This window comes from Oreochromis niloticus, linkage group LG6 (assembly GCF_001858045.2).
Source record: "Oreochromis niloticus isolate F11D_XX linkage group LG6, O_niloticus_UMD_NMBU, whole genome shotgun sequence".
NCBI classification, from domain to species: domain Eukaryota; kingdom Metazoa; phylum Chordata; class Actinopteri; order Cichliformes; family Cichlidae; genus Oreochromis; species Oreochromis niloticus.
This window is the reverse complement of record NC_031971.2, coordinates 3,773,922-3,799,413: the sequence shown is the minus strand read 5'-3', so window position 1 is coordinate 3,799,413 and position 25,492 is coordinate 3,773,922. Positions and strand designations below refer to the sequence as shown.

The window sequence follows — 25,492 nt, the reverse complement described above, 5'->3', positions numbered from 1 at the left end:
TTCCAGCCAATCAACAGTAAGCTGTTCAAAGTGCACTTCCATTTATGGGGCTGCGGGCACTTCCTTGTTGGGTTGAAGGCTACAAAACGTGTCCGTCCGCCGTGTGCCTCTGGGAGAAGGAAACAGGCCACAGAGGGCGTAATACGTCTCAGATTACGGCAGGTGTTTGTAAGTGGACGGATCTCCGTTGCGATGGGGGTAGGCATTTAAAACGCATTATTTTTGTGTAATTGTGTTATTTGAAAGTAATGACTAGTTGTATTGAGTGATAGGCGGTGGTTATTGTGATAACTGTTAGCGCGATTGGCTAGTTCTTTTAACTGATTACGCATTTGTCCACTAGTTGACCTGTTTTGACTATATCAACCAATTAGATGTGAGTTTGTTTTGGATGTGTGCTGTTATTGGTCCCTTCCCAATTTCTTTATTTGTTGATTGGTTGGCCCTATCCAATCAGAAATTACAGCTCTTTCACGTGAGTGGCACAGCTGTAGTCCAATGAAAGGGTCGTGGGCATGTTTGTGAATGGTCCAGTGTCCGTTTGTGGGCGGGGTATAGTGAAAATGGCGGCTGTTCGGTGAAGGAACTAACTTTATTACCATGCTAGGACTAAAGCCAGTAATAGTGCCAGCTTGTTGTTGGTTTTTTTTTTTTTTAATGTTGATAACCGTTTCGGAGTCATGTCGACTTTGTGTCTGTAGGGTAGTGACAGGGCAGCTACATAAGCTAGAGACGAGTGCGGATGTTAAAAAGCAGATAAAGAAGCTCGAACATTAAACGGTCCTGTTGGATTTTCTAAAAGCCAGCGAGTCCGGCTCTGTATCCGACTAAGCTGTAAGAAGTGAATTAGGCAGAGAGCCCTGCCAGGACAGGCCACGCCACAGAGACGGCTCCTGTGGGACCATCACTCCCCATTGGTTTCTGTAGGGAGCATTGGCACTCAGGACCCGCGTTTGGTTCCATGAATGAAAATGGATGATTCCAAACCGCGCTACAGCAAAAGACTGGTAAGTGTCGGGCAGATTCCAACACACTGGTTCTGCTACCTCAGCATGAGCCCTGTTTTCTGTTACAGCGCGAGACCACTGCAGGATGCAGGGACACAGGCTCTGGTTCAAGAGCAGTCTCAACACTCAGTGTCTGCCTTCAGTCAAATCACTGCAACTTTATCCCTGAGCTTCAGGTTCACGTGCGTCTTGTGCAGCACCATATCTCTGACAAAGCTGCATCACAGTATGCCCTGGGTCTGTGAGGGTGAAGCACAGAGGGTGGCATTGTTGGAAGATATGCTGTAGAGCAGGGGTGTCCAACTGAGGAGAGGTGTGGGCCACTGCTGGCACTGTCGTCTCTTTGGATGACCACTTTGGTGTTTAAGTAATACAAACAGGAAAACACCCACAAATATTTGTTTGTTTTTAAATTTCAAATATTGTATAAGAAGACAAAACTGCAAACTCCCTCTTAAGTAACTGAATCCTTTCATTGATCTACCAAATAAACACACTGGTCCTCTCTCTGTCCGACACATGGCAGCACGTCGCTATCATTGTGTTCATATTTAACAAAATAAAATGTGTGCACATTAGTTTGTGACTCTCTCACTGACCTAACACAGCCAGTCCCTCCGCATGTTAGTACTCTCTGCTCATGTTGCCTTCATATTCAATTATGTGGGTGCATTTCTGTAGCCTCCATCACATTCACATTTCTTTTGTTAACACGTGTGGGGCTGTGAGGTTGTTGGCATCGACCTTCAGACTTCATGTGAGCTCTTTTTCTTCAACTGATATTTCTGTCTTTTTTTTGTAGGATAAGTAGAATAGACTTTATTGGGGTTATAAAGGTACAACAACATCTTGGCTACCATCTTTTCTGTGCCCATTTGGCTATAAAAAACGAGACCCAATTACGTCACGGACAGGTCTTTAAGGTGTCGCGGATACAACAAAATAAAACCAGTACCAGTTCCAAAAAAAAGATTTATTCATAACAAACGAGAAAAGACCCAGGGAAACAGAGTTAACGATAAAAACAATTTAAAAAAAAAATAACAATAAAAACCCTGAAAACTATAAATTTCACAGCTCAACACTGTGCTGGTCCGTGTCCCGGGGGTTGGGTCTGCTGGGCTAAGGAGCTCGGAAAGAAAAGCATCTCGACTTTAAGTTTGAAAACTTATGTCCGTTCTAATTATGTCTCATTAGAACTGAAGAAGCTTCTTGCATGAAACGTCTTCGAGACACTTGAAGTCGAGATGCTTTTCTTTCCGAGCTCCTTAGACTACGATGAGCTGGATGACTGAGAAACTTCAGACGTACAGTTTTTGGTGGGTTTTTGATTCAAGTCAGCTGTTTGGACCAGGTGCCCTCACAGAACTGTGGAGTGTCCACATTCTGTGCATAAAGTGGTCTCTAAGATACTTTTTGTTTTGCCTTTAAATGACCCATAAGGGGACAAATGGGGGTGCAAGCCATGATACAACAGGCCAACAGCTGCTATACACACACTGAAATCTGACTGCTGTGCAGAGAAAATGATCTGTACAAGCCCATGAACATGGAAAATATATTGAGTAGATTTATTTTTTTATTGTATTGCGTCTACATCCGAATGGAGTACAGCATAAACATGTTTTTTCAAGCTTTCATCAGGAGTTAACATACACACATTTCTGTATGGAGAGGAAGCCGGTGTGGAGTGGTGATAACCAGCACTTTGCTTTAATGTCCAAATTCTTTTCTTTTCTTTTGAATATGTTTTTGAATAAACAGACACACTTGCTGCTTGCAGTTTTGTGTACCTGCAGAATTACTGTTCATGTTCCTTAGAAGGGTTTTGAAATCGTAGGCAAATTCATATACAGGAATTTTATTTACTATGAAAATACAGCTAATAAGGAGGTTATTGAGGGGAAACTATATAGTTAACCTTTTAGTTCTTGTACGTTATACAAAGGAAAATGCTGAATGACTTATAATGACCAACAAATGGCCAAAAGTACTAATGAATCTGTGCCTGAGGCATTAGTTAATGAAGAGTGTGTGTATCTTAGTATGAGGGGTTAGGATAAGATGGCACCCAGTGCCTTTTTCCCATCATTTTCAACTCCAGAATACTCTACAGTAGTCCTGTTTATTTTCTTTAAAAAGGACCTAATAAGGTAGGAGTCCTGAGAAAATGAAGACAGTGATGGATGTTTCACATGCAGGTTCAGTGTGCGTGTGTTATCAGTATATACCCCCAAGTATTTGTTTGACATCACCATAATAATGATAATAATGCTGCAGGGCCAGGATAAATGTTGCAGCCAGCCAATGACGTCGCCTGCGCTTTCAGTTAGCATTATAAAAGAAGTCAGCAGGTGTTTATAAAGACTAACACTAGCAAACCAACATCAGTGAAATAAGTTGGCTGTTATCCTAATTTATCTTGATAACTTGTTTATTAACACTTAGGCTACGTTCACACTGCAGGCGAAAGCGCATCAAATCCGATTTTTTTCGCCCCTATGCGACCCGTATCCGATCTTGGTATGACAGTGTGAACGGCACAAATCCGATATTTTCAAATCCGATCTGGGTCACTTTCGTATGTGGTACTGAATCCGATACATATCCGATGTTTTAGAAAGCGACTGCTGTGTGAACGGTCAAGTCGCATTAAATCAGTCTTTTACGTCACTGACACAAGACAGACGCCAATTATCAGCGCCAGAGAAGCGCCCGATAGGACATCGCGAACGATTTCCTACCATCCGGTGAAACCGTTAGGAAGACCACGTTGGAGAAATGTGAACATTTTATTTTTACTGTATTTTCTGCAGATTCTGACAGAAATCTGCAACTATCCTTTGAAGCACCGCTCCTCTAAAACAGCAAAAAGGATCATTATTAGGTTATTTGCATTATTATGTAAATAACAAAATAACTTAAAGCAAAAATCTGGAAACATAAAGTCCGAAGTCTTTATATTAAGGGCCGTCAGTCAAACAATATTGTTTGCTCTGGGTCTAAACAGAGCGAGTTGTGTGTGACATCTTCTTTTGCGCATGCGGGCCGCTTTGAGCGTTCACACTAGAGCGCGTTTGATGTCGCATTTTATGTGTAGTGTGAACAAGCAGACAAAAAAATCGGATTTGATCAAAAAATCGGAATTGAGCATTAAGACCTGCAGTGTGAACGTAGCCTTAGAGAGCTTGTGGTTTGCTCCAGAAGACGCTGATATAAACAACTATGATATTACAACAATGTGATGGTCAGTTGCAGTCTCGATCCTGGACTAACAATATGATGATGATGATGCAGAATACAGCACCAGCTGTCCTTGATGTACACACATGCCTCTGCCTCCCTTTCTTTGCTGCAGTTCACATCTGTCTGAATGTCACATCTGTACACGTGAACCCGAATAAGTTCTGTGACGCGACAGCTGCAACCAGAAGTCTCACATGAAGTGTGACCTGAGTGTGTGCTTGTCTCCGTGTGTCAGCCCCGTGGTGGGCTGGTGTCCTCTCGGTGTCTGCTGAGGGAGGCTGCAGCCTCGGGCCCAAAGTTGGTGCTGATTTTATAGTTCCTAGTGTGTCACAATGAAGCCGTTTTCATCTTCTTAGTCAAAAAGAATTGAGGTGGGCCCTAATGTGGCCTGCCGTTCAAGTTGGTCCCATTTCATTTATACCCATTCAGTACTCAGTAGCTGCTATGTCAGGCCTACAATACAACAGGGGTGATCCCTGTGAGTGAACACTTGGCAGTGCTGGGAAGGATCACCTACAGAACCTCATGAACCATAATTAGAGTTTTCAGATATTTGGCACGAGGCTATAGAAATGGTTACTTATTATCCTTTTAGCTGCCACTCTGTGAAGTGCCACTTTGAAACACCTTTATGGACTTTTTCTTTTGCGGTTGGTTTAATAAGGAGGACTGTCCAATGTCCATCCAAAAGACTTCAGTCCTCTGTCTTTTACCATCCCTCTTACTCTGTTCTCCTCTCTAGCGTGCTCGTAATCAGCAGCGTTACCATGATGATGGCATCTCGGATGAGGAGATTGATGGGAGGAGGATGTTTGACCTGGAGGAGAAGGTTAACAGTGAGAGGTTCAGCTCTGACAGAGTGCTTCGCATGGATGGAAAAGGTTGGTGTGAACACTGCCGTCTGCATCGTTCTCTCCCAAAGGGAGGCAGTATGTCCTGGGTTCTGTCCGTCCAGCAGTCCAACAGCCAAACCCACATCAACATATTACATTCAATGTTTGTGTGACAGTAGACACCGATATCAGCTGATTTAACTGGGTCAAGGTTGTATCAAATGGTAAAAGCACTACATTTTATACTACCCATAATTTTTGTGAATAGTCTTTAAACTAAGACGTGGCTACGTGTTTGATGTTAACCTTCATTTTTTTGCCGCCCAAGGTCAAAGTTGACCTGTCAAGAAACCATTGTGAGATATGTCAAAGGAGCATTTTCTGTACATTCAATGAATAGTTCAAAGTACTATTTTACTTTTTTACATGAAAGTTAAATGATGTAAAGTGAAATGAATATGGGCCTTGCATGGCGTTATCCTGTAGCAGCTCACACTAGGTGACCCCTGTGGTCGGGCTTCCCTGAGGCCTTATTACTGCTCCCGTATGGTCGTCAGAAACTATCCTGTCTGCAGAGAGTCTGTGCACTGTTAAGCTCTTACAGGGTGCGTTGTTCAGCTCGTCCAAATACCTGTTGTTACAGCATTGCAGATTGGCTTGATACTCGGAATATAAACTAGGCCACTCCCTTTGTCAAATCAAATAACTTTTATTGTCACATCACATGTGCAGGTACACTGGTACAGCACATGCAAGTGAAATTCTTGTGTGCAAAATACAATAACAGAAGAACAAGCAAAATATAAGAATGGGAATGTGAGAATTATAAGAACAAACATATGTACAAATGTAAGAATGTATGTGCACAAACACCTATATATAAAAACAAACATCTATCTTATCTAATCTATCTGGTTGCACCGGTGCGACCAAATATTTTCGGGTAACAAAAAAAAAAAAAAAAAAAATCTCTGCAACTCTCCGTGTGGTCAACAACAGACACACATTATGCCCCTATCGTGGACTAAACCAATCAGAGATAGTCAGGGGCGGGACCTCTCTGATTGGCCGTGGTCCAGTTGAAAGTGCAGGTGGAAGAGAGAGGTGAGTAGCTTGAATAAAGTGATATCAATTCATTAACGGATTCCACACAAAGACGTAAACACAGAGCGGACCCGACGCATCAGAATCAACTTTGTCTTTCTCGGCTTTCTCACCCGATGGCACGTACACGGACACGCTGTCGGAGCTCAGCGATTCTGATGCGTCGGGTCCGCGCTGTGTTTCCTCTTTTTTGCACTAGATTCTGAGCTGCAGGTTTTGTCTCTCCAACCAAAATTCGCTGAGCCAGCAGCAAAAGAAGCAGCAAACTAGCTTCACATTTGATCAATGTCGTCATGAATTCCCTCTGACTTTTGCTGTTTTTCTGGAAAACAGCAGTGTATCCAGAAAACACATTATATGCTGCAATAAATGCACTGCCCAAGTGTCCCCTCTCCCCACTGCCTTTCAGCAGCAGGCAGCAGCAAACAGGTCGTCAGAGGAGCCACGATGGTGATTAAGTTTAACATTTTCTGCAATATTGACAAAGCACTTTAAGCACAAGTTTGTTAGTTAATAATTTAGAAATGAATATTGTCTGTATGGACTTCCCCCCAAAGAAAGTGCACATGTAAAACTGCGGTGTTAAGCGATGCGGTTGAAAAATTTGAGTGCGCCTAACTTTTGTGCCGGTACGCCTAAATTTTTAAAGTTGGGCGCACCGGTGCGCCCATGTCAAAAATTTAGTCTAGAGGCCTCTGTGTCTGTGTGTGTGTGTGTGTGTGTGTGTGTGTGTATATACACAGTGTTGGGAAGGTTACTTTTAAAATGTATTCCACTACAGAATACTGAATACATGCCCCAAAATGTATTCTGTAACGTATTCCGTTACGTTACTCAATGAGAGTAACGTATTCTGAATACTTTGGATTACTTAATATATTATCGTGCTGTTTACAACTACGTGAATGTACTATTGCTGTGATTTATTACTGATACTGAAGGTCCGCGGCTCTGAACCGTAGTAAAGGGACCTCTGGCTAATACAGTGGGTTCCGTGTCGGGCTGGTAGCTGAAAACTAGCTTTACTTTGTTGTCTGGGTCAACTTTGCTTGCCAGAGACAGAGAGAGGCGTTGAAAGGCTGCTCCAACGGAACTTATTTTTTCCGGAGGAAAACACGAACACAGTGTACAGTTGAGTCTTAATAGCTTACTTACAGCTGGGCTCGTCAGGCACTCTTCTTGGCTGCAGTGGTTATTATTATATTTACATGCTTCCAGCTCCCGTTTTTGCTCCGTGACAGCTCGGACTTTTCCTTTCTCTCCCTCCCTCGCTCACAGACACATAACGGGTATGGTAGTCCATTCTCCCTGCAGCACGGACTACACTGCCTATGAAGCTACATTCTTTAGAGCCATGCCTGTAGCATTCTGCCTATTAGCTTAGCACAACAACAACAACAAAGCACTCTCTCACCCAGGAAACACGCAGAGAGAGAGAGCGCGTCACCCTGTAACCATGGCAACCGTAACGCTGCCGCCTGGAACAACAGAACGTAGCTGTCAAACAAACCCAAACAGTCCTGACCCGCGACAATATGAAACAGGAAAGTACCGCCGTGTAATCCATTTATTTCAACAAAGTAACTGTATTCTGAATACCACCTTTTTAAACGGTAACTGTAACGGAATACAGTTACTCATATTTTGTATTCTAAATACGTAACGGCGGTACATGTATTCCGTTACTCCCCAACACACACACACACACACACACACACACACACACACACACACACGTGTGAAGTGTTTTGGCTGGACATGTACCTGCCTTCCATGACCAATGCACAAAGACCCTGTATTCATAGATATAGTGTCTTTGTGTTTCTTATATGGGGTGCTGTTCTAAGCTTTGAGTCTGAGGTCTATTTTCAGAGCCTGACGCTTTTTTCTTTGCTTCTTAAAATCTTATAGCGAGGGAATATTTAAATGAAAAAGCATGTCATATAAAGCAACAGTCATTGCTGCACTGAGGTGGTGTCACAGAAATTTAAGAGATCGTGCTTGAAGAGTGCGACATGCCAGTTTATTAGGAATGCCACACAAAGATGTGCTTTCAGGACCCTGGACAGTGCACATGGTGTTCACCGTGATCTCATGAGCTGTGCTCTAACATGTGACCTGTAAAAAGTCAGCTGCATGCACTCTGACATCACCTCCCCCATGAAATCTACAAATCCCAGCGTACGAAACGTAACACACCAGTTACAGAGTGTAGAAATAAACTGTCAATCAGGCATTTGTGGAGGATTTTATCTGTTGAAAGGATGGAAGCTGTCCTAATATAAGAAACAACAACAATACTGTTAAATTCTTGTCCTATGGATTATAGTCCTGTATTGAATGACGCTTGTATATTTCTCTGCAGACTTTACATATGCATTCATTCAGAGAGGTGGTCTGAGGGACCCCATCATTTTTGAGAAGCCTGATGGACTGGGAATCAAGTAGGCCCCCCTGTGTAACTTCAGTGTTATTAAATACGCCAGCGTCTATAAACTAAATGAGCTGATGTAATAATGTTGTGTCCTTTGGTTCTGCAGGATGCCAGATCCTGACTTCAGTGTCAATGATGTCAAGATGTTTGTCGGTAAGACTTGTTCAGTTACACACTGCTGCTAAGCATCAGCTTCAGTCCTGGCTTTGCCTCGCTGTACAAAGTTATTTAGGTAATAAATGCTGAAATTACACACGTATTTAAAATACAGGGTTTTCTATTAACAACAAAGATGAAATTGATCCTAATTGTTGAAAATTAATTTCAGTAATACTAATTAGTGACGATTTCTAACTGAATCATGTACATAGGTGTACAGTTAGCTTCAGATTAGCACCAACTGAATTTTATTCATATAGAGCCAAATCATCCAATGAGCCTGTATGTGAAACACACTCACTGCTGATTAACTTAAGGACAAAATAATAAATAAAGTCATTACTTTGAACGTTGCCATTGTCTCGACGTTCCTCAGTCAGTGAGGTTTCTGGAGAAGCTTGACGTCCGTCCAGCTGTTGTGAGCAGCCTCTTCTGTCACGCTGTGTCTAACAGAAGGCTCCCCTCTCAGGTAGCAGACGCATGATAGATGTGATGGACGTGAGCACTCAGAAGGGGACCGAGATGTCCATGGCCCAGTGGACACGTTACTATGAGACCCCCCCGTGTCAGAGAGAGAAGCTCTATAATGTTATCAGCCTGGAGTTCAGCCACACCAAACTGGAGAACTGGGTCAAGAGACCTGCCACAGTAAGTACCTGCAGGCTTATTTGACTGGAACTGCTGACACAAAATAAAAACCTTTAAAGTGAATTTAATCTGTTTGTTTGTTTGGTTTTTTTTTCTCACTGTTTGTATTTTGTCTTACGTTTGCACGTGTAGGTTGATCTGATCGACTGGGTGGACAACATGTGGCCTCGGCATCTGAAAGAGAGACAGAGAGACTCGACTAACTCTATCAATGACATGCAGTACCCCAAAGTACAGAAGTAAGTGTCCTGCTGTATGTAAGTGTGACGGTAGGATGTAAGCCGTGATGATGATGATGTGTCTCCACAGATACTGTCTGATGAGTGTTGAGGGCTGCTACACAGACTTCCACATCGACTTTGGTGGGACTTCAGTATGGTACCACATACTGAGAGGGAGCAAGGTGAGGCCACGAGGGGTCAGCTAACGTAGGGAGACGATCTCTTTCCCGTTACAGCTTCGGGTCAACGCATGAGTCCTGTTAAGTATAAAGAACATGCTAGAAGGGGAGGGGCCACCTGAAAGAGTGTCTGTTTTGTCCCGTCCCAGAGCAGAGCACAGTGAATTGCACTTTTGTTTTCAGGTGTTTTGGCTGATTCCTCCGACTCCTCAGAACCTGGAGCTCTATGAGAACTGGGTACTGTCAGGGAAACAAGGAGATGTGTTCTTGGGAGACCGAGCATCTGACTGTCAGAGGATTGAACTGAAGCAGGGCTGCACCTTCATCATACCCTCAGGTACACACTAACGTGCACTCACAACCTGCAGAAGCATTCCGGTGGTATTATAATCACCTGTGTGCTACAGGTTGGATCCATGCCGTTTACACCCCGGTGGACTCGATGGTCTTTGGAGGAAACTTCTTGCACAGCTTTAACATCCCCATGCAGCTCAACATCTGTAGTATAGAGGACAGAACGCGGGTAGGTGAACAGGCTCTGCATGAGCTGCTGAATGACAGAGGAAAGTGAATAGACTTTAATCCTTTAACCTCCTCTGCAGGTTCCAGCAAAGTTTCGTTACCCCTTCTACTATGAGATGTGCTGGTACGTGCTGGAACGCTACGTCTTCAGCCTGACGAAGACCTCCTACCTCACCCCAGAGTTTCAGAAACACTCCCTGGGCATTGGTATGTACACGGCTCTGTTTGTAACGCCTCCTCGTTACTTTCAACCCCCAGTCACTGCCCACTGGGGGACACGCAACCGTGTTGTGTGGTCCATAGTGGTCGGTTCTGAGTCTTTCTTATTTCCTTTGTGAAGGTCTGAAGAATCCGTGTGGCTCAGATCCAGTCAGTGAGCAGCTGAAGACTGAGGGGGAGGGTGTTGGCAGTGAGGAAGACTCTGAGAAACTTCCACTTAAGGTCCACCTGACCCCCCTTGAACTGGAGGGACTCTGGAACCTGCTGGGTAAACTGGAAGCTCTACCCTCTAACAAGAAGTGTGTCCCAGCAGGGATACACAATGCCCCAGCGCTCATTACACACATCAAGGTATCGCTCCTCTGTATGTCATCGTGGAGGTCCACGTGAGCATCGCTGTTCTTTCTGTCACGCTCATGTCTCTGCTGTCCTGCAGGCACTACTGAAGGAGCACGCTAATGACAATCCCAGCATGTCATACACAGGACGGCCCATCGTCAGGTGGCCAAAGAGGGTAAGTGGTGTTTATTCACCAACAGACTGCACACTCGTCATGGTAACCCTGCCTCCGGTCCGTGGACCACTCAGTCTTTGCAGAGAGAGATTGAGTCAGATGAAGGAGGTTTATGATCCTCTCCACAGTCCTGTGAAGTACACCTCATGATTCAGTAGTTTTTAAAAAAAGCACCTTTAACACACATAACTGGAAGCAGTTTCTGTATGTACTGTTTATGGACACGTGGCTCCACATCTGACTCTGCGTTACAGACACTGATTGCAAATCCTCAGCTCTCCACTCTGAGGTGTTCATGCCGACTGTGGTCATAATACACAGCACCAAGTTTGGACACGTCCTAACATGTCCACTCTGGTCTCGTCTGTCCAGCAGAGCTAACAGTGCATACGTGCAAAGTTGTGTGTAAATCGAGCGGACATTACAAACAATCGTAAAAGTCCCTGTGACCAGCCGTGCAAGCGGATCACAGCCGGGCTGCCTCGGGAATTTAAACAACAATAATAATAACAGTAATAATTATTATTATTTATATAACAATAACATGCACATAAAGCAAACCCAATATTCAGCTTTTTTTTTCCATTTGTTTTCTTCTGCTTCACGGGGGTGGGTGGGGTGGGTGACTCCACGTCACCTGGAGGTAAATGTTTCCTTATACAGCCAAACTGGGACAGGGTAGGATGACTACCATTTGTTTAGTTGTTCGCACACTTGTTCTGTCCTGCAATTTAAAAGCGATTGATGGTGCATAAGCTAGGATGAGAAGAGAGTGCAGGATGATGGAGCAGGAGGGAACAGGAAGGCCTCAGAGGAGGTTCATGGATGTAGTGAAGGAGGACATGCAGGGGGACAGGGTGAGATGGGGGCTGATGGTCCGCTGTGGCGGCTTCTGAAGGCAGCATATATACTTCCTGTGTCATCGTACCAGTTTACACTGCTAATGTCCGTCCCAGTGTGCTGGACTGCTGGTAACTGAATTTGAACAATCCATCAAGTCCAAGTGATAAAAGTCATTTTCTAGTGTAAATGATTAAAATGTTTTTCCACCTGTACCTATCTGTTTTTCTCTTATACTTCCAGCCGTCATGGTACCAACCTCCTCCCCCTCCCCCACCACCACCTCGCCCTAAACTGTCCTCCACTCCCATCACTCCACGACCTCAAAAACCAGCGTCTTCCATGTCCGTGTTGAGACGACGCAGGGTTAGGTAAAGAAGTCGTACCTGCATCAAACCTTTTGTTACTTCAGTTTATGCAGTTTTTTGCAATTTATTAAACTTCATATTTAAAACATTTGATATGTTGTCTTAACTATTTACAGTGAAATGATTTTCACATTTGGATTTCATTCTGTCCCTCCCACAGCTGCGTGCTTTGTTTTAAGCCATCCTGTTCTGTCATTGTGTGTGTGTGTGCGCGCGCAGGTGTAAACGCTGTGAAGCCTGCATGAGACCTGAGTGTGGAGACTGCAACTTCTGCAGAGACATGAAGAAGTTTGGAGGCCCAGGGAAGTTAAAGCAGACCTGTGTTCTACGACAGTGTCTCTCTGTTAGTAACTCGGTCCTTGTTTTTATTAGTAGAGTTATTGTCTTTGTAATTAGCAACATGTAGGTGTGTGTGAGATACTTGAAGACCCCGTCTCTTCCAGCCGGGCCTGCCTCTGTCTGCGGTGTGTGAGATCTGCAAAGAGCCCAATCAGGAGGAAACCGGAGACCCCTCCCTCACTCTGATGGAATGCTCCAATTGTGCCCAGATCGTCCACCCTGCCTGCCTCACGGTACGACACACACACGGAGCATATAGGAACTCAGCTCAGTGGGATGTACTCTTCTTGTTGTTGACAGTTCAGGGCTCGTAGCCTCGCTACATCTTATGTTTTCACTTTGTTTTATTGATTTCAATGATGACATACAAAGTTAGCAAAATATACCTATTCAATATTGAATATTCCGCTAGAAAAAAAAATTGAGGAACTAGGATGTATCTTACTATACAAAAACAGACAAAAGAAAAGCACAAAAAAAGGCAGGCTGAGGTATTGTTGTCCACCATTTGTGCACGGCAAGAATCAGACTGTAGGAGAAGTAATAATGATGAAAGAATGTGTGTTTATATAAAGTAAAACAGTATACACATATATGTACGTAGCAGACTAGCATACCAACAGCGGCATTAGAGCAAGGTATAAACAGGGGTATTGTAAAGGAAAATATGAAAAAAACAGAGAAAAACAATGAGGTTAGAAATACTCGTACCATACTGTCCTCTAGGTAGCAAACCTCGCTACATCTTAAATAGAAGCTGGATCCTTAGTAACTATGACAGCATGTCATATCTGAAGGATGGGCACAAACATGAAGGTTCCAGGTTGTATTTAGATTGTGACAAAGGCAGACCCAGGCATAAACTGTGTTTTTTTTTTTTTTTTGTTTGTTTGTTTTTTTCTTATCATTAATCCTGTGTGCTAGCATGAGTAACTGTCTGCATGTTTGTCTGCAGGTTCAGGGGGAAGGAGTGGTGAATAAAGACCTGCCAAGCTGCTGGGAGTGCCCGAAGTGTGTGCAGGGCATCACTGATCCAGAGGTACACAATACATTAATTAGCCACTGTTATCAGCCTGGGTGCATACACGCACACACGCGCGCACACACACACACAGTGTGAGAGATCTAATGGGTTTATGTCTCTTGTTTGTTTTCATTATTATTTAATTTTGACTTTGATTTAATTCCGTCACAGTCATCAGGCAGTGATGAATCGCTGGCTGCTGGCCACCAACAGCGTATCCGTCCCCACGGCCCCCTGGTCCTCAGGCTGGGTCCGGGGCCCTCTCCTAGCATAGGGGGTCCTGTGGGCCCCCATCAGGACGGGGAGGTTGTCCGCTGTGGTTTCTTCCCTGCTCCTTCTCTTCCTTCCTGCTCTTCCTCCTCCTCAGCGTCACTTCTCTTGGTGGCGGCCCCTCTGCCTTCTCAGCCAATCAGCTCGAGACTGGTGAGAGGTGCCGCCTGTTTGTGCATAAATCCACCCATCTGTCGCTTACATCACTCCTTTTTCTTTGCCATCTTTTTTCTTTCTTTGTTAAGAGAAGAGACACAAAGCTTGGTCTAAAGGATGTCAGCGACTCAGTGCCCTGGGCTTAGTGTCTGTGCTGGGACGCAGTCAGGGTCTCATCCTGACTTCAGCTGTAAAGCAGCAAATATCCATTTATGGCTGGACACATATGTTATACTGCAGGGTCTGTATAATTAACATATGACACACTGAGGTGTTTCATATAAATACAAACGAACAGAATATGTGGTTGTTGGTGTTCTGTGGTCCTGCTGACTCAGCACTGACTGACGTTCTGTGAACAGGAAATGGATATTTTGAACCATTTTCTGTGAGCGTGCTAATCATTCTGCTGCTCCCAGCATCGGAGAGCAGTAAACAAACACGAGTACCCTCTGCATCGTCTCATTGCGCTTGTGTTCAGTGATAAATGTCCTTTCTCTGAAGCTAGAGAGGTACTGAGTTAAGAATGAGTGTCTGAGCTTCAGCGCTAACTTGGTGGTTGTGGTGGAGGTCGCTGTGAGCTCGTAAAACGCCGACTGTGACAGGATTTCATGTAAATGTCTGATGGTGTGCACACCGTGAGCACTGATTGGTCGATGTAAAAGCATGCTGATGTGTGGACGGGGAGTTTGTGAGGGATTAAAAAAACACGTATCTGATGTTTGTGTTGCTCCAGTGTTTAATCGAGGTTTTGAGTTGAGCTGTTGGTCGTTTCTACTCTAAAAGAATCCGTTTTGTCTTTGCAGCAGTCTAAAGGTGACCGAGGTGACAGCCTTCCACTGGTGAGTGTTCCTCAGATCCCTACTCTAAGATTGGGAACGACCATAGTCCTCCTTTTTCATTCGTTATGTCTCCCATCGCTTTGATTATTCCTCCCACGGTGTCCAGAAAAGGAAGTCCTCCTCTCTGCTTGACGCTCGTATGGCTAAGATCTACAGACGCCAGCGCCACAGCCGCGATGGAGAAGACTCTGTCAGTGACGATGACGATGAAGGTTTGTGGCTGTTAAAATCTGTTTTCATCGATTCAGTCAGCGACAGCATCAAGAAAACAGAGTTGATTTCTTTGTTCTTCCATGTGCAGCCTCTCAGAGAAGCAAGATGGCACTTCACGCTCGGGGTGGGACTCACTCTTCCAAGAGGGCCTTTGGCGCTAACAGGAGAGGCCTGCTGAGAGGAGGCTTGGCCCACAGAGGCAGCAGAGCAGGGCTGAGTCCGGGATCGTCTTCTGTCCTCAAGCTTAAGCGAGGTGTTGGCATGAGGGACGCTGGACGCCGAGGACGAGGGGTCAGGTTGCGTGGAGGCTCAAGAATGCAACGAAGAGGAGACGAGTCTGACGAATCTGACGAGGACGACGATGATGACGAGGACGATGACGAGGACGACGAGGATGACGACGATGAAGAGGATGAGGAAGAGGAGGACAGCGAGGATGGAGATAAAGAACAGCATCGTCGACACAGGAGACGGCGCAGGACTGACGATGATGAGGATGAAGACATAGACAGTGAGGGGCAGTTTGACCCTGAAGAGGAGGAGATGGACACTCTGGAGGATGATGAGGAAGAAGAGGTGGAGGAGGAAGGACGCTGGGATTCGGACCCAGAACCTCCGGTCCTGCTGGTGTCTGATCTGAGTGATGACCTGCTGAGTGGCTCCTACCTGACGGTGACTCTACAGCGCCCCAACAAGGCCAAGAGACAGTGTGGTAAGAAACCAGCACAGCAACTTAGGATTGGCTCACATCTGCAGGCGCAGCATGAATAACAGAAGACTCTTTTCATGCCGCAGGCTCCATAGTTCCAAAGCTGGAAGCAGCCATGGGCCCGAGGGCTGCTGCAGGGCCTCAGGGCTTTATTCAGAGAAAGGGCGCTCTGTCCAAACCTGCACGGCTCCGGTGCACAGACTCCATGGCTGACAGCATAACCCCACGAGGACCCGGCAGGTAGACTTTAGCACATATTGAGCTTTCATGTCACGTGTTGGTGTTCCATCCATGATTCAATGATGTCCGATACCTCTGAGCAGTCCTGGGACAGTCAGCTGCTGTGATTGGGCGTCTGCTGTTGGCCAGCTCAATTCAATTCAATTCAATTTTATTTATATAGCGCCAAATCACAACAAAAGTCTCCTCAAGGCGCTTTATATTGTACAGTAGATAGCACAATAATAAATACAGAGAAAAAAGCTCTGCACAATCCACTGTTTAAAATATTAAATCAAAGCACAGAAAACTTACATTTCTTATAGTAGCAGAGGCCAGAGTGAAGATCTTATTGGGAAGATTTCCATCAGTCTGTCAGTAACAGACTGCTCATAAGGCTGTTTGTATGTATGTTGAACATTAGATGACCAGACTCGGTACATAAGGGAGCGATTCAGCTTTTTCCTGCCTGTGTCAAATGTGCGTGATTGCATAGCACCTAAGAACTACGTTGTGCTGTGTTGTCATAGGCCTCGCCTGCGTGGTAGCCGTGGTGAGAGAGGCGCTCGAACTCGCTCTGTGTCTTCTTCAGAGGAAGAGGAAGCTGCTCCTCACCCTGCGTCCTCCACCCTGTCTTCCCCAGCGTTGCCATCTCTGCTCTCCTTTAAGGATGTGGGCAATGAGAGAGGCGGGGAGAAGGAGGTTTGGGTGTCTGTGTTCAGATACTTGAACAGAGCTGAGCTGCTGGCATGCATGACTGTCTGTAAGGCCTGGTACAAGTGGTACGTTACACTCGCTTCACCTTGTTCTGTACATGCAAAGCTCTGCGCTGCTTGTGAAACGACCACCGCTTCCTCCCCTGTGCAGGAGTTGTGACAAACGTCTGTGGAGCCACTTGGATGTGAGTCGGTGCAGCCCGCTCAGCAACCAGGCCCTCGCAGGCATTATCAAACGACAGCCCACCTCTCTGGACCTTTCCTGGACGCCCATGGCCAAGAGACAGCTGAACTGCCTGCTAACGAGACTCCCAGGTATGAATGCGCAGTGTCCCAAAGAGAATGTCTCCTGTCCTGAAGAGTCTCATTAAACCTTTGTTTGTGTTCAGGCCTGAGAGAGCTGAGTGTGACAGGTCTGCCCTGGTCCTGTCTGTCGGCGATGGTTTCTCCCACTCTGCCCCATCTACGGCTGCTAGACCTGCGCTGGTGCGACGGCGTCAAAGACGCCCAGATTAAAGAGATCATCACGCTGCCTGGTCAGTGGCACGGTGGGCTCAGTGAGCTGTGTTTCACCCCCCTCGCCCCCTCCTGTGGAGGGGGTGCAGCGCCAGTGCTTGTAGTTCAGTGGCCATGCTGCCGAGCAGCTCGGGACGTGTTCTTTAGTCACTGATTGTGATCAGCTGAAAACTGCTGATTGGGTTTGTTTCATCAAGCACAAAATGTTTTCAGGTGTAACCCGCAGAGAGAGAAGCACAGAAATCTTCATCCAGATACAAATGTAACCAAATCCAAATAAAAAGCAGTAGTAGTAGTACACCTGTACAGTTCATGGGATACTGTGTGATCAGAATACAAGCTATAATCTGCTGTACTGGTGTGTGTGTGTGTGTGTGTGTGTGTGTGTGTAGGTTTGGAGTCGTCCCGCAGCAGACTGAGGAACATGGTGACGCTCCGCCTGTCCGGTCTGGAGATCACGGAGTCCACTCTGAGGCTCCTGCAGCGCCACATGCCACAGCTGGAGAGGCTGGACCTGGCTCACTGCAAGGATTTAACAGACTCCTCCGTCGCCCTGTTGGCAGCAGCTGGGACTCACACACGCAATAACCTCACCGAGCTCACGCTGGCAGGTTTGAATAAACACACTGATCACTGTTGGCTTTTTCACACACCCGAGTATAGGAAGCCTTCTGTTCCATTGGCAGACCCTCATCCCTTTGATTCCTGCAGGAAACAACTTCTGTTGGCCACTAATAATGACACGTGGTCGTTCATAATTGCTCTTCTTTCTTGATCCAAAGCCTGAAAATCATATAAAGACATTAAATGTGTGTCTGTGTGTGTGTTTGAAGGCTGCAATGAGCTGACCGATGGCTGCCTGTCCTATCTGAAGCGTCTCTCCTCTCTGACCCTGCTCGACCTCAGAGGCTGTAAAGGCGTCAGCAGACGAGCCTGTGACGCCTTCATCTCCGACCTGTCCCACGTGGCTGTCTACTGTATGATGGAGGAGAAACTCATCCAGCGCCTGGATTAACATGAGCACACACTAAACACGAACATTTTATTTATGATCACACAAGCTGCCAACGTTGGACTGAAGCATTAAAGCTGCCAAAAGGCTTACTTTAAGTCCCCATGTCATCTGATGTCAGTTAAATCATTTCTGTTAGTCTCTGGTCTACAAGAAACACTCGTACGCTTGAAAATTGTTATCTGCAAATGCTGCCAAAATGTTACCAGGAGATCAGATTGTTCCCTGAATCTCGAGTTACTGCCTGAATACGAAGCTCTGTTACAGTTGTATTTCCTTTATGTCTAAAATGTTCACCTAACCTAGAACCACAGATCTTATTTCTTATGAAACATTTGCACTGTTTTGTTTTTTTTAGGGGACTTGGGAAGGAAAAGTCTTGGTGGTCAGTGTTTTGCTCTTCTGCGTCTTAACACTTATTCCCTGTGTACATATGTTGTTTGTTTCATATATGATAGTGTAGCATATAAAAGAGTCCAAGTTTCTGTGTCCATTTGTTAAGCACTGTGTTTACAGATGTGCCAAAACATCCTGTGTATCTGATGAACTGTGTCCCACATATGGAAACGTTGTATCATGCAGCTGCAGCGTGGCCACCAGCACATACGCACTTGACACTCCTTCATATCTGGTTAGTTGGGCTGTTGTCTGAGTTTGCAGTGTGTCAAGACTAATGCAGGTTCAAAATTATAAGGGTGAGGTGTTCTGATAACAGACTTTCCAAGAACCGTCTGTCAGTCTTCATCCTCCTATCCAGTGGTAGAAGTCCAGACCTCCATCTTATCCAGGTGAACACCAATGAGTTCCCAGGCCAGCTGAGAACTCTCTCCAGCATGTTCTCGGTCTACCACAGGGTCTCCCCGAGTAGGACACGCCTGGCAACAGGTTAGGCTTCAGAGGGTTAAAGATGGGAACCGTCCCAGTCTGCTAATACAGAGAGCTTCAGCCCATCCAGGGCCCAGACACTCATGTCGGCACCAACTTATTTAATGTCTTCTCTTATATAGTGCTTTTCTACTCTGCTTCATGCAACATGCCTCAGTCACACGTGCACTATTACTACCCTCACCTGCTTTCTATCAAACATTCATAGAGCAACCTGGAGTTTGTATCGTGCAGCCTGGAGCAGCTGGTGATTGAACCACCAACCTTCTGGTTAGTACCTGCCATTAGCCATCACATGTCAAGTCTGTAACACCCACTCCCCTGCACCGCTTTCCCCTCCTGAATCAGCTGACAGTCTGCCAGACTCCCTTGATAACAAAGAGCGCTAAATGAATGTTTGGTTACCTGTAAAGCGCTTTGAGTGGTCAGTGAACACAGAAAAGCACTTTATTGACACCACTAAGAAAAGGTACAAAGAGATTATGAAAAGTGACACTTTTCATATAAAACTAATGTAAAGTAGCTTTACCATGAATGCACACATCCACTGTATGAGCCAGAGCTGCTCCCTCAGACCAGACGGAGGTACATGAACACACCGATGCTGACAGCATCACTGTTTGCTTGTCAGAACACAGCAGAGTTCTTCACAAACACACACGTTCCAATTTCAACTTTTATTACAAACCAAAAACTCAGTTACATCTCGTTTCAGCGGTCAGAACACAGTCACTGCTGGATGTGTGCGTCTCTAATAGCTCTTAGTGGTCTCGTAGGTCTCTGGGAAAGGTATGCTGACGTGTCCACTTCCAGCCACCAGGGGCAGGATTCCAGCGTTGGGAACTACATTCCAGGACAATGTCAAGGTGATGTTCTTATTGGCCCTGAAGACGAGAAATAATGACAATCAGCCAATCATGTCCAACGTGTGTGAAGAGCATGTGAAATACGAGACGACAAAGGCTCCGGGAAAAACTGGACTGCATTATGGGAAACAAATCTCCTTGTCAGAATACTCAGGATGTTTTAAATTTCATACTTGATGCCATTTTTGATGCAATGGGGGAAATAATAAAAAAAAAATAAAAATGAAGACGTATCATTTTTTTTAAACTCAAGACTGGGACTCGACTCTGAGACTGTTACCATTTCCATTAAGCTGCTAGTAGACCTGTCTCTACATCAATCGGGGACTTTAAACATGATCGATCCTACCGTCTGTAACATCAAACATTTTGGGTTCAAATGCTTTTTCTTAAAGCCAAGCTCCAACATTACAGCTTTATTAGGAGCCATTGCTGCTAAACGCTATCTTTGATTCAGTTCAGTTTTATTTATTTAGTGCCAAACAACATCACAGCTGTCACCTCAACATGCTTTATATTGCAAGTTAAAGACCCTACAATAATACAGAAAAAACCCCAACAGTCATATGAGCCCGTATGAGCAAGCACTTTGGCGACAGTGGGAAGGAAAAACTCCCTTTTAACAGGAAGAAACCTCAGGCAGAACCAGGCTCCGGGAGGGGGCGGGGCCATCTGTGAGTGAGAGAAGGAAGACAGGACAAAGACGCACTGTGGACGAGAGCCAGAGATAATAACTAAGGATTAAATCCAGAGCGATGTATTAACACATAGTGAGTGAAGAAGAAGCAGTGCATCATGGGAATCCCCCCAGCAGCTGAGGCCTATTAGTAAGTAAGGGAGGACTGAGGGTCACCATATCCAGCCCTGCTTTATCATAAAAGAACATGTGTGAGGGAGGGACTGTGTTTGCGTGTCAGCTGAAGGTGGCAGGAAAAAAAAATGAATGGAAGTCCAAGTTAAAGCCTGTACAGTGATGAACATGTCATCGGAGGTTCACGCCTGCCTGTTCTTTGTGACCGTGTGGAGCCAAGAACCAAGCAGACTTGGCCCCCTAACCCCTGTTGGCATTTAATGAGGCCCACCTACTACCAAAGAAGATAAAGCAATATGATGATGTGAGCTTGATCGTAAAAGCCTATCAGGTAACATGTTTAGCATTAGGAAACACTGGTTACAATTATGCACAGAGAGAAAAATAGAGGTCAGTGTAATGAACAGTTAATGATAATAATAATAATAATAATAATAATAATAATAATAACAACAATAATAATAATAACAATAAATTTGATTTATAAAGCACCTTTCAAGACACCCAAGGACAATGTACAATAGATAAAAACACATAATAGAACAATGACACAATGAAGAACAATAAAACAAAAGCACAAGATAAAATTACCAAACAGTGGGTTCACAGTGAATATGCAGATTTGAACAGATGAGTTTTGAGTTGCGATTTAAACTGGGGGAGAGAACCAATGTTTCTTATATCTGTGGGTAGAGAGTTCCACAGCCTGGGAGCAGAGCAGCTAAAAGCTCTGCTTCCCATGGTGCTGAGGCAGAAGGAAGGCACAGCAAGCTGGATAGAAGAAGAAGATTGAAGTGAGCGGGCAGAAAAGGCAGTGCTTAACAGGTCAGAAAGGTAAGGAGGTGCGAGGTTATGAAGGGCCTTGAAGGTGAGCAGAAGAAGTTTGTATATTATCTGGAATTTCACTGGGAGCCCTGAAGAACAGGGGTGATGTGCTGGTAGGAGGGAGTTCTGGTGATAATGCAAGCAGCAGAGTTTTGAACCAGTTGAAGCTTATGGAGGGATTTTGGGGGAGACCATGCAAGAGAGAGTTGCAGTAGTCAATACGGGAGGTAACAAGACGGTGGACAAGAATGGACGTAGACTGGGTGGAAAGAGAAGGACGTAATCTGTTAATGTTGCGTAGATGGAAATAGGCAGAACGGGTGAGATTACTGATGTGAGATTTATAGGAAAGTGAACTGTCTAGGATGACACCAAGGCTCTTAACCTGAGGAGAAGGGAAAACTGTGGAGTTATCGATACTGAGTGAGTAATGGTTGGCCTTCAAAAGGTTGGATTTGGAACCAATAAGAAAGATTTCTGTTTTATTGTTTTATCCTCATTGAGCTTTAGAAAATTAGAACTAAACCAGGATTTTAATTTGGATAGGCATTCTGTGAAGGAAGAAGGTAGGAGGGAGGAATCAGGCCTTCAGGAGAGATATAACTGGGTGTCATCAGCAAAACAGTGGAAGTGAAGATCAAATTTGTGGAAAATGGTACCTAGAGGGAGGATGTATATTATGAAGAGAAGAGGGCCTAAGACTGAACCTTGGGGTACACCAGAAGTGACCGGGAATAGGCGAGAGCGGAATGATTTCAGTTGAATAAACTGGGAGCGGTCAGGGAGATATGACTGAAACCAGGCTAGAGGTCTGTTTGAAATGCCAAGAGAGGAAAGTCTGCTTAGAAGGACAGAGTGAGAGATGGTGAGAAGACCAGAGTCAGCTCCGATTAGAAGATCATTAGTGACTTTAAGTAAAGCAGTTTCTGTACTGTGACATGAACGAAAACCAGTTTGAAATCTCTTGTAGATGTTATTATTAACCAGGTGTGAATGTATTTGAGCTGCAACTACTTTTTAGAGTATTTTAGAGATGAAGGGTAGATTAGAAATCGGACGGAGGTTGTTAAAGATGTTAGGATCTAAACAAGGTTTTTCAGTATGGGAGTGACTGAAGCAATCTTGAATAAGGAGGGAACGATACTGGTGGTGAGTGAAGAGTGAATGATAGCAGAGGTGAGTGGGAGTAAGGAAGAGAGGCAGGATTTCACAAGCCCTGTAGGCATAGGGTCAATATGACACGTGGCAGGCTTTGATTTACATATAAACTCAGAAATATCTGATAATTCAGGAAGATGAAAAGTGAAAAACTGCTCAAAATAGAGAAAAGGTTCTGGAGAGGGGGTAGACACAACATTTGAACTGAGTTGCTGGTGGATGTTATTGATTTTAGTAGTCCAGAACATGTGTTGATACACATCTGGTATCTCACCTCAGTCCGTTTCCATCGTCAAAGAAGAAGTACTTGGACTTCATGTCTCTGAGGTTCAGCTTGGTGTTCTCACCTCGAAGAACGATCTTATCCCACAGGACGACCTGGTTCAGAGACTGACACACACACACAGATTATTTATACTGCAGGACCTCCATCCATGGTCAGGCAGCGGTTCATCTACCAATCAGGCTGGTGGTTTGACCCCTGCCTCCTCCGGGCTAAAAGGTCCTTTGCGTGAATGTAGCCTGTAGTTAAAAGAGCATGGTACAATGTATGATTGTTAGGGGCTTTCTCTCATGTATGTATGAGGACATAAAGCAGCCTTTGAGATGAATGCTGACACTGAATGCTGAATCTCCATCCCTCAGAATCACTGAATTAAAGTCTCATTTTAACTGAAGATCTAATCCACCCTTCTGCTGTAGGTTACCTTTACAGCCGTGTTCCTCACAGCTACAGTCACACATTTCCAAAACACTGACGTATGACAATGTTGTGGTTACACTGTTACAGACACACCAGCTGATCCTATTAAAGTTGTTACGAGACTGTCTGAGCTCCACATAGACGCACACGCTTACACACAGATCCTGCTGCTGTTTGCAGTTACACACCTTCAGGGAACTTCTGGAAACAGCTGGGAGACTTGGGCTCATCTTAATCCTGTCAAACTCGGATTAGATGAACTACCGAGTTTTGTTGTTTTTACACACACACACTCTGCAAACACCTTTCACATACTCTCTTGCTCACTGTTACATATCAAAGCAGTCCTACAGTTCCAATCCTCTGACAGCTAAAACCCACCCAGCTGTGTGTTGTTTGCCGTCGGTGATCTGTATGGACCGCTGTCACTGACTTGTGCAAAAACCCTCATGCTCAGCATTCTCATAACAACGTGATGATGATGATGATGATGATGATGAGGTGAGATGAGTGACTGAATGCTTAAAGTGATCCATCAGAGTGCTGGCGTGCATTCATGCATCAGACTTGCAGTTTCACCTGTGCACTAACCGTCAGACACAATGTGATGCTTTGATAAGCCATATGTAGCATGCTTCATGTCTGCTTCTTACTAAAAGGTCGACGTGTGTGTGCATTAGGACTTACATTGCTCTTTGTGGCATACTCAGCAGACAGATAGAGAAACAGCTGCTTCACATTCCAATCAAAAATTGGCTGCAAATGTGGGAAAAGTTAAGGACCATCGACAGAACCGAGAGAGGAAAATAAAAATGAATCCGAGCATCTTCACTGCATTGTCAGTGCCTAAAACAATGGTGTACATCGCCATGGTAACCAGGGCTAATGTGAATGATTCAGCAATGGGCGTGCAGGGTTAGTTTGGTTTAAAAATCAATGTGATGACTGTATAATTACAAACCTTTGGCTGAAATCTCTGTCAGACCTACTAGCATTCATTCAGATTCCCAGTTAAGTAACGCCCAAGAAACACAGCTGCTTGAAACTGTTCTTTTGTCTCAGGATGTAGTTTTTATAAAAGACGACAAAAAGCCTACAAAGAACTGAATGAATGCACAATCATGAGCAGCCACACAGTGCACTCTTATTGCAAAGATTCTCTGAAGCAGCTGCAACACATGGCAAGAAGAAAAGATCAAAGACAGCAATGCTTTAACAGGAAGGATATCAGCTGAAAGGTCAAAGGTGATGAAACCCAGGTCACTTCGTTCTCGGGGTCCGGTGAAGTCGTCAACGTTCTTCCTGTGAGGGAGAGAGAAGTTACAAACTTCACTCGATATGTAGAAGTTGGGACGGACGCATGCAAAGGTGAAAGAAACGACTGCTGTTCCTCACATGACCCTAAATGCTTCTGTGTTTACCTCTGTGGTACAGTACATATCTGTACTATAGTACAGAGCTGTGTACTGTACCACAGCTCTGAACTGTACTACAGCTCTGTACCCCTTCCAGGCACAGTGAGTATCCCGAGGCTGAGGATGCTGTCCAGGCTCAGGACCGTAGGCCACAGAGCGGCTCCCACCAAACAGCTAGCATGTAAACCAGCCACCAGCCTCTGCTACACGGAACAAAGACACGACAGAACCTGGTGTGATACTAACAGCTGTTGAAAGCAGAGACTTACAGCATGACTTTAGAGACATGGATGTCCACAGGAACTCTTCTGTCTTTAAACGCTGTGGTGATGAAGCAGCCGAAAGTCAGAGCCGCCATGACGCTCAGGGAGAAGGCAAACAGCGAGTTAGCTCTCGACAGGACCGTGTTCATGTTGGGATCCAGCAAGTACCACACAGACACTAATTCAAACGACAGACTTGTTCCAAGCCCTGCAGCGGATGTAGAGTTAGCGCAAACCGGAAACGTGAAGTTGCGTG

At 45.0% G+C, this 25,492-nt stretch overlaps 2 protein-coding genes across 6 annotated transcripts; one reads left to right on the top strand and one right to left on the bottom strand.

Annotated features, from left to right (window-relative positions):
- Positions 1–40: 40 nt before the first annotated feature.
- kdm2aa (lysine (K)-specific demethylase 2Aa) lies at positions 41–20,001 on the top strand. 5 transcript variants are annotated; one of them, XM_025908108.1, is made up of 27 exons: positions 49–198; positions 803–1,007; positions 4,996–5,134; positions 8,556–8,634; positions 8,731–8,777; positions 9,253–9,431; positions 9,564–9,670; positions 9,741–9,834; positions 10,015–10,168; positions 10,239–10,354; positions 10,434–10,560; positions 10,694–10,923; positions 11,009–11,086; positions 12,170–12,297; positions 12,514–12,637; positions 12,738–12,866; positions 13,589–13,672; positions 13,829–14,080; positions 14,890–14,925; positions 15,032–15,137; positions 15,227–15,850; positions 15,934–16,087; positions 16,597–16,848; positions 16,934–17,097; positions 17,172–17,318; positions 17,691–17,909; positions 18,132–20,001. In XM_025908108.1, the coding sequence occupies exons 2-27, from the start codon at positions 966–968 to the stop codon at positions 18,311–18,313; spliced, it is 3,993 nt and encodes a 1,330-aa protein (XP_025763893.1). In that variant the 5' UTR covers positions 49–198; positions 803–965; the 3' UTR covers positions 18,314–20,001. The 5 variants fall into 5 exon arrangements, with proteins under 5 accessions (XP_025763895.1, XP_025763893.1, XP_025763894.1 ...); XM_025908109.1 differs by having other exon boundaries at positions 50–198; positions 807–1,007; XM_025908110.1 differs by lacking the exon at positions 803–1,007 and having other exon boundaries at positions 41–198.
- spcs3 (signal peptidase complex subunit 3) lies at positions 19,854–25,492 on the bottom strand. The gene is made up of 5 exons (XM_003456551.5): positions 25,243–25,492; positions 24,787–24,860; positions 24,246–24,322; positions 23,130–23,245; positions 19,854–20,079 (listed from the first exon to the last, which is right to left on the bottom strand). Exons 1-5 carry the CDS (start codon positions 25,383–25,385, stop codon positions 19,947–19,949), a joined length of 543 nt encoding a protein of 180 aa, XP_003456599.1. The 5' UTR covers positions 25,386–25,492; the 3' UTR covers positions 19,854–19,946.

What these genes read in the sequence shown, in the direction of transcription:
- kdm2aa (XM_025908108.1), top strand. Translation starts at nt 966, where the DNA reads ATGAAAATGGATGATTCCAAACCGCGCTACAGCAAAAGACTG. An exon ending in GCTTCGCATGGATGGAAAAG is followed by an intron (nt 5,135 to 8,555) that starts GTTGGTGTGAAC and finishes ATTTCTCTGCAG; the next exon opens with ACTTTACATATGCATTCATT. An exon ending in CCTGCTAACGAGACTCCCAG is followed by an intron (nt 17,098 to 17,171) that starts GTATGAATGCGC and finishes GTTTGTGTTCAG; the next exon opens with GCCTGAGAGAGCTGAGTGTG.
- spcs3 (XM_003456551.5), bottom strand. Translation starts at nt 25,385, where the DNA reads ATGAACACGGTCCTGTCGAGAGCTAACTCGCTGTTTGCCTTCTCCCTG. An exon ending in CATGTCTCTAAAGTCATGCT is followed by an intron (nt 24,861 to 25,242) that starts GTAAGTCTCTGC and finishes TCTCCCTCACAG; the next exon opens with GAAGAACGTTGACGACTTCA. An exon ending in CACCTTTGACCTTTCAGCTG is followed by an intron (nt 24,323 to 24,786) that starts ATATCCTTCCTG and finishes AACTTTTCCCAC; the next exon opens with ATTTGCAGCCAATTTTTGAT.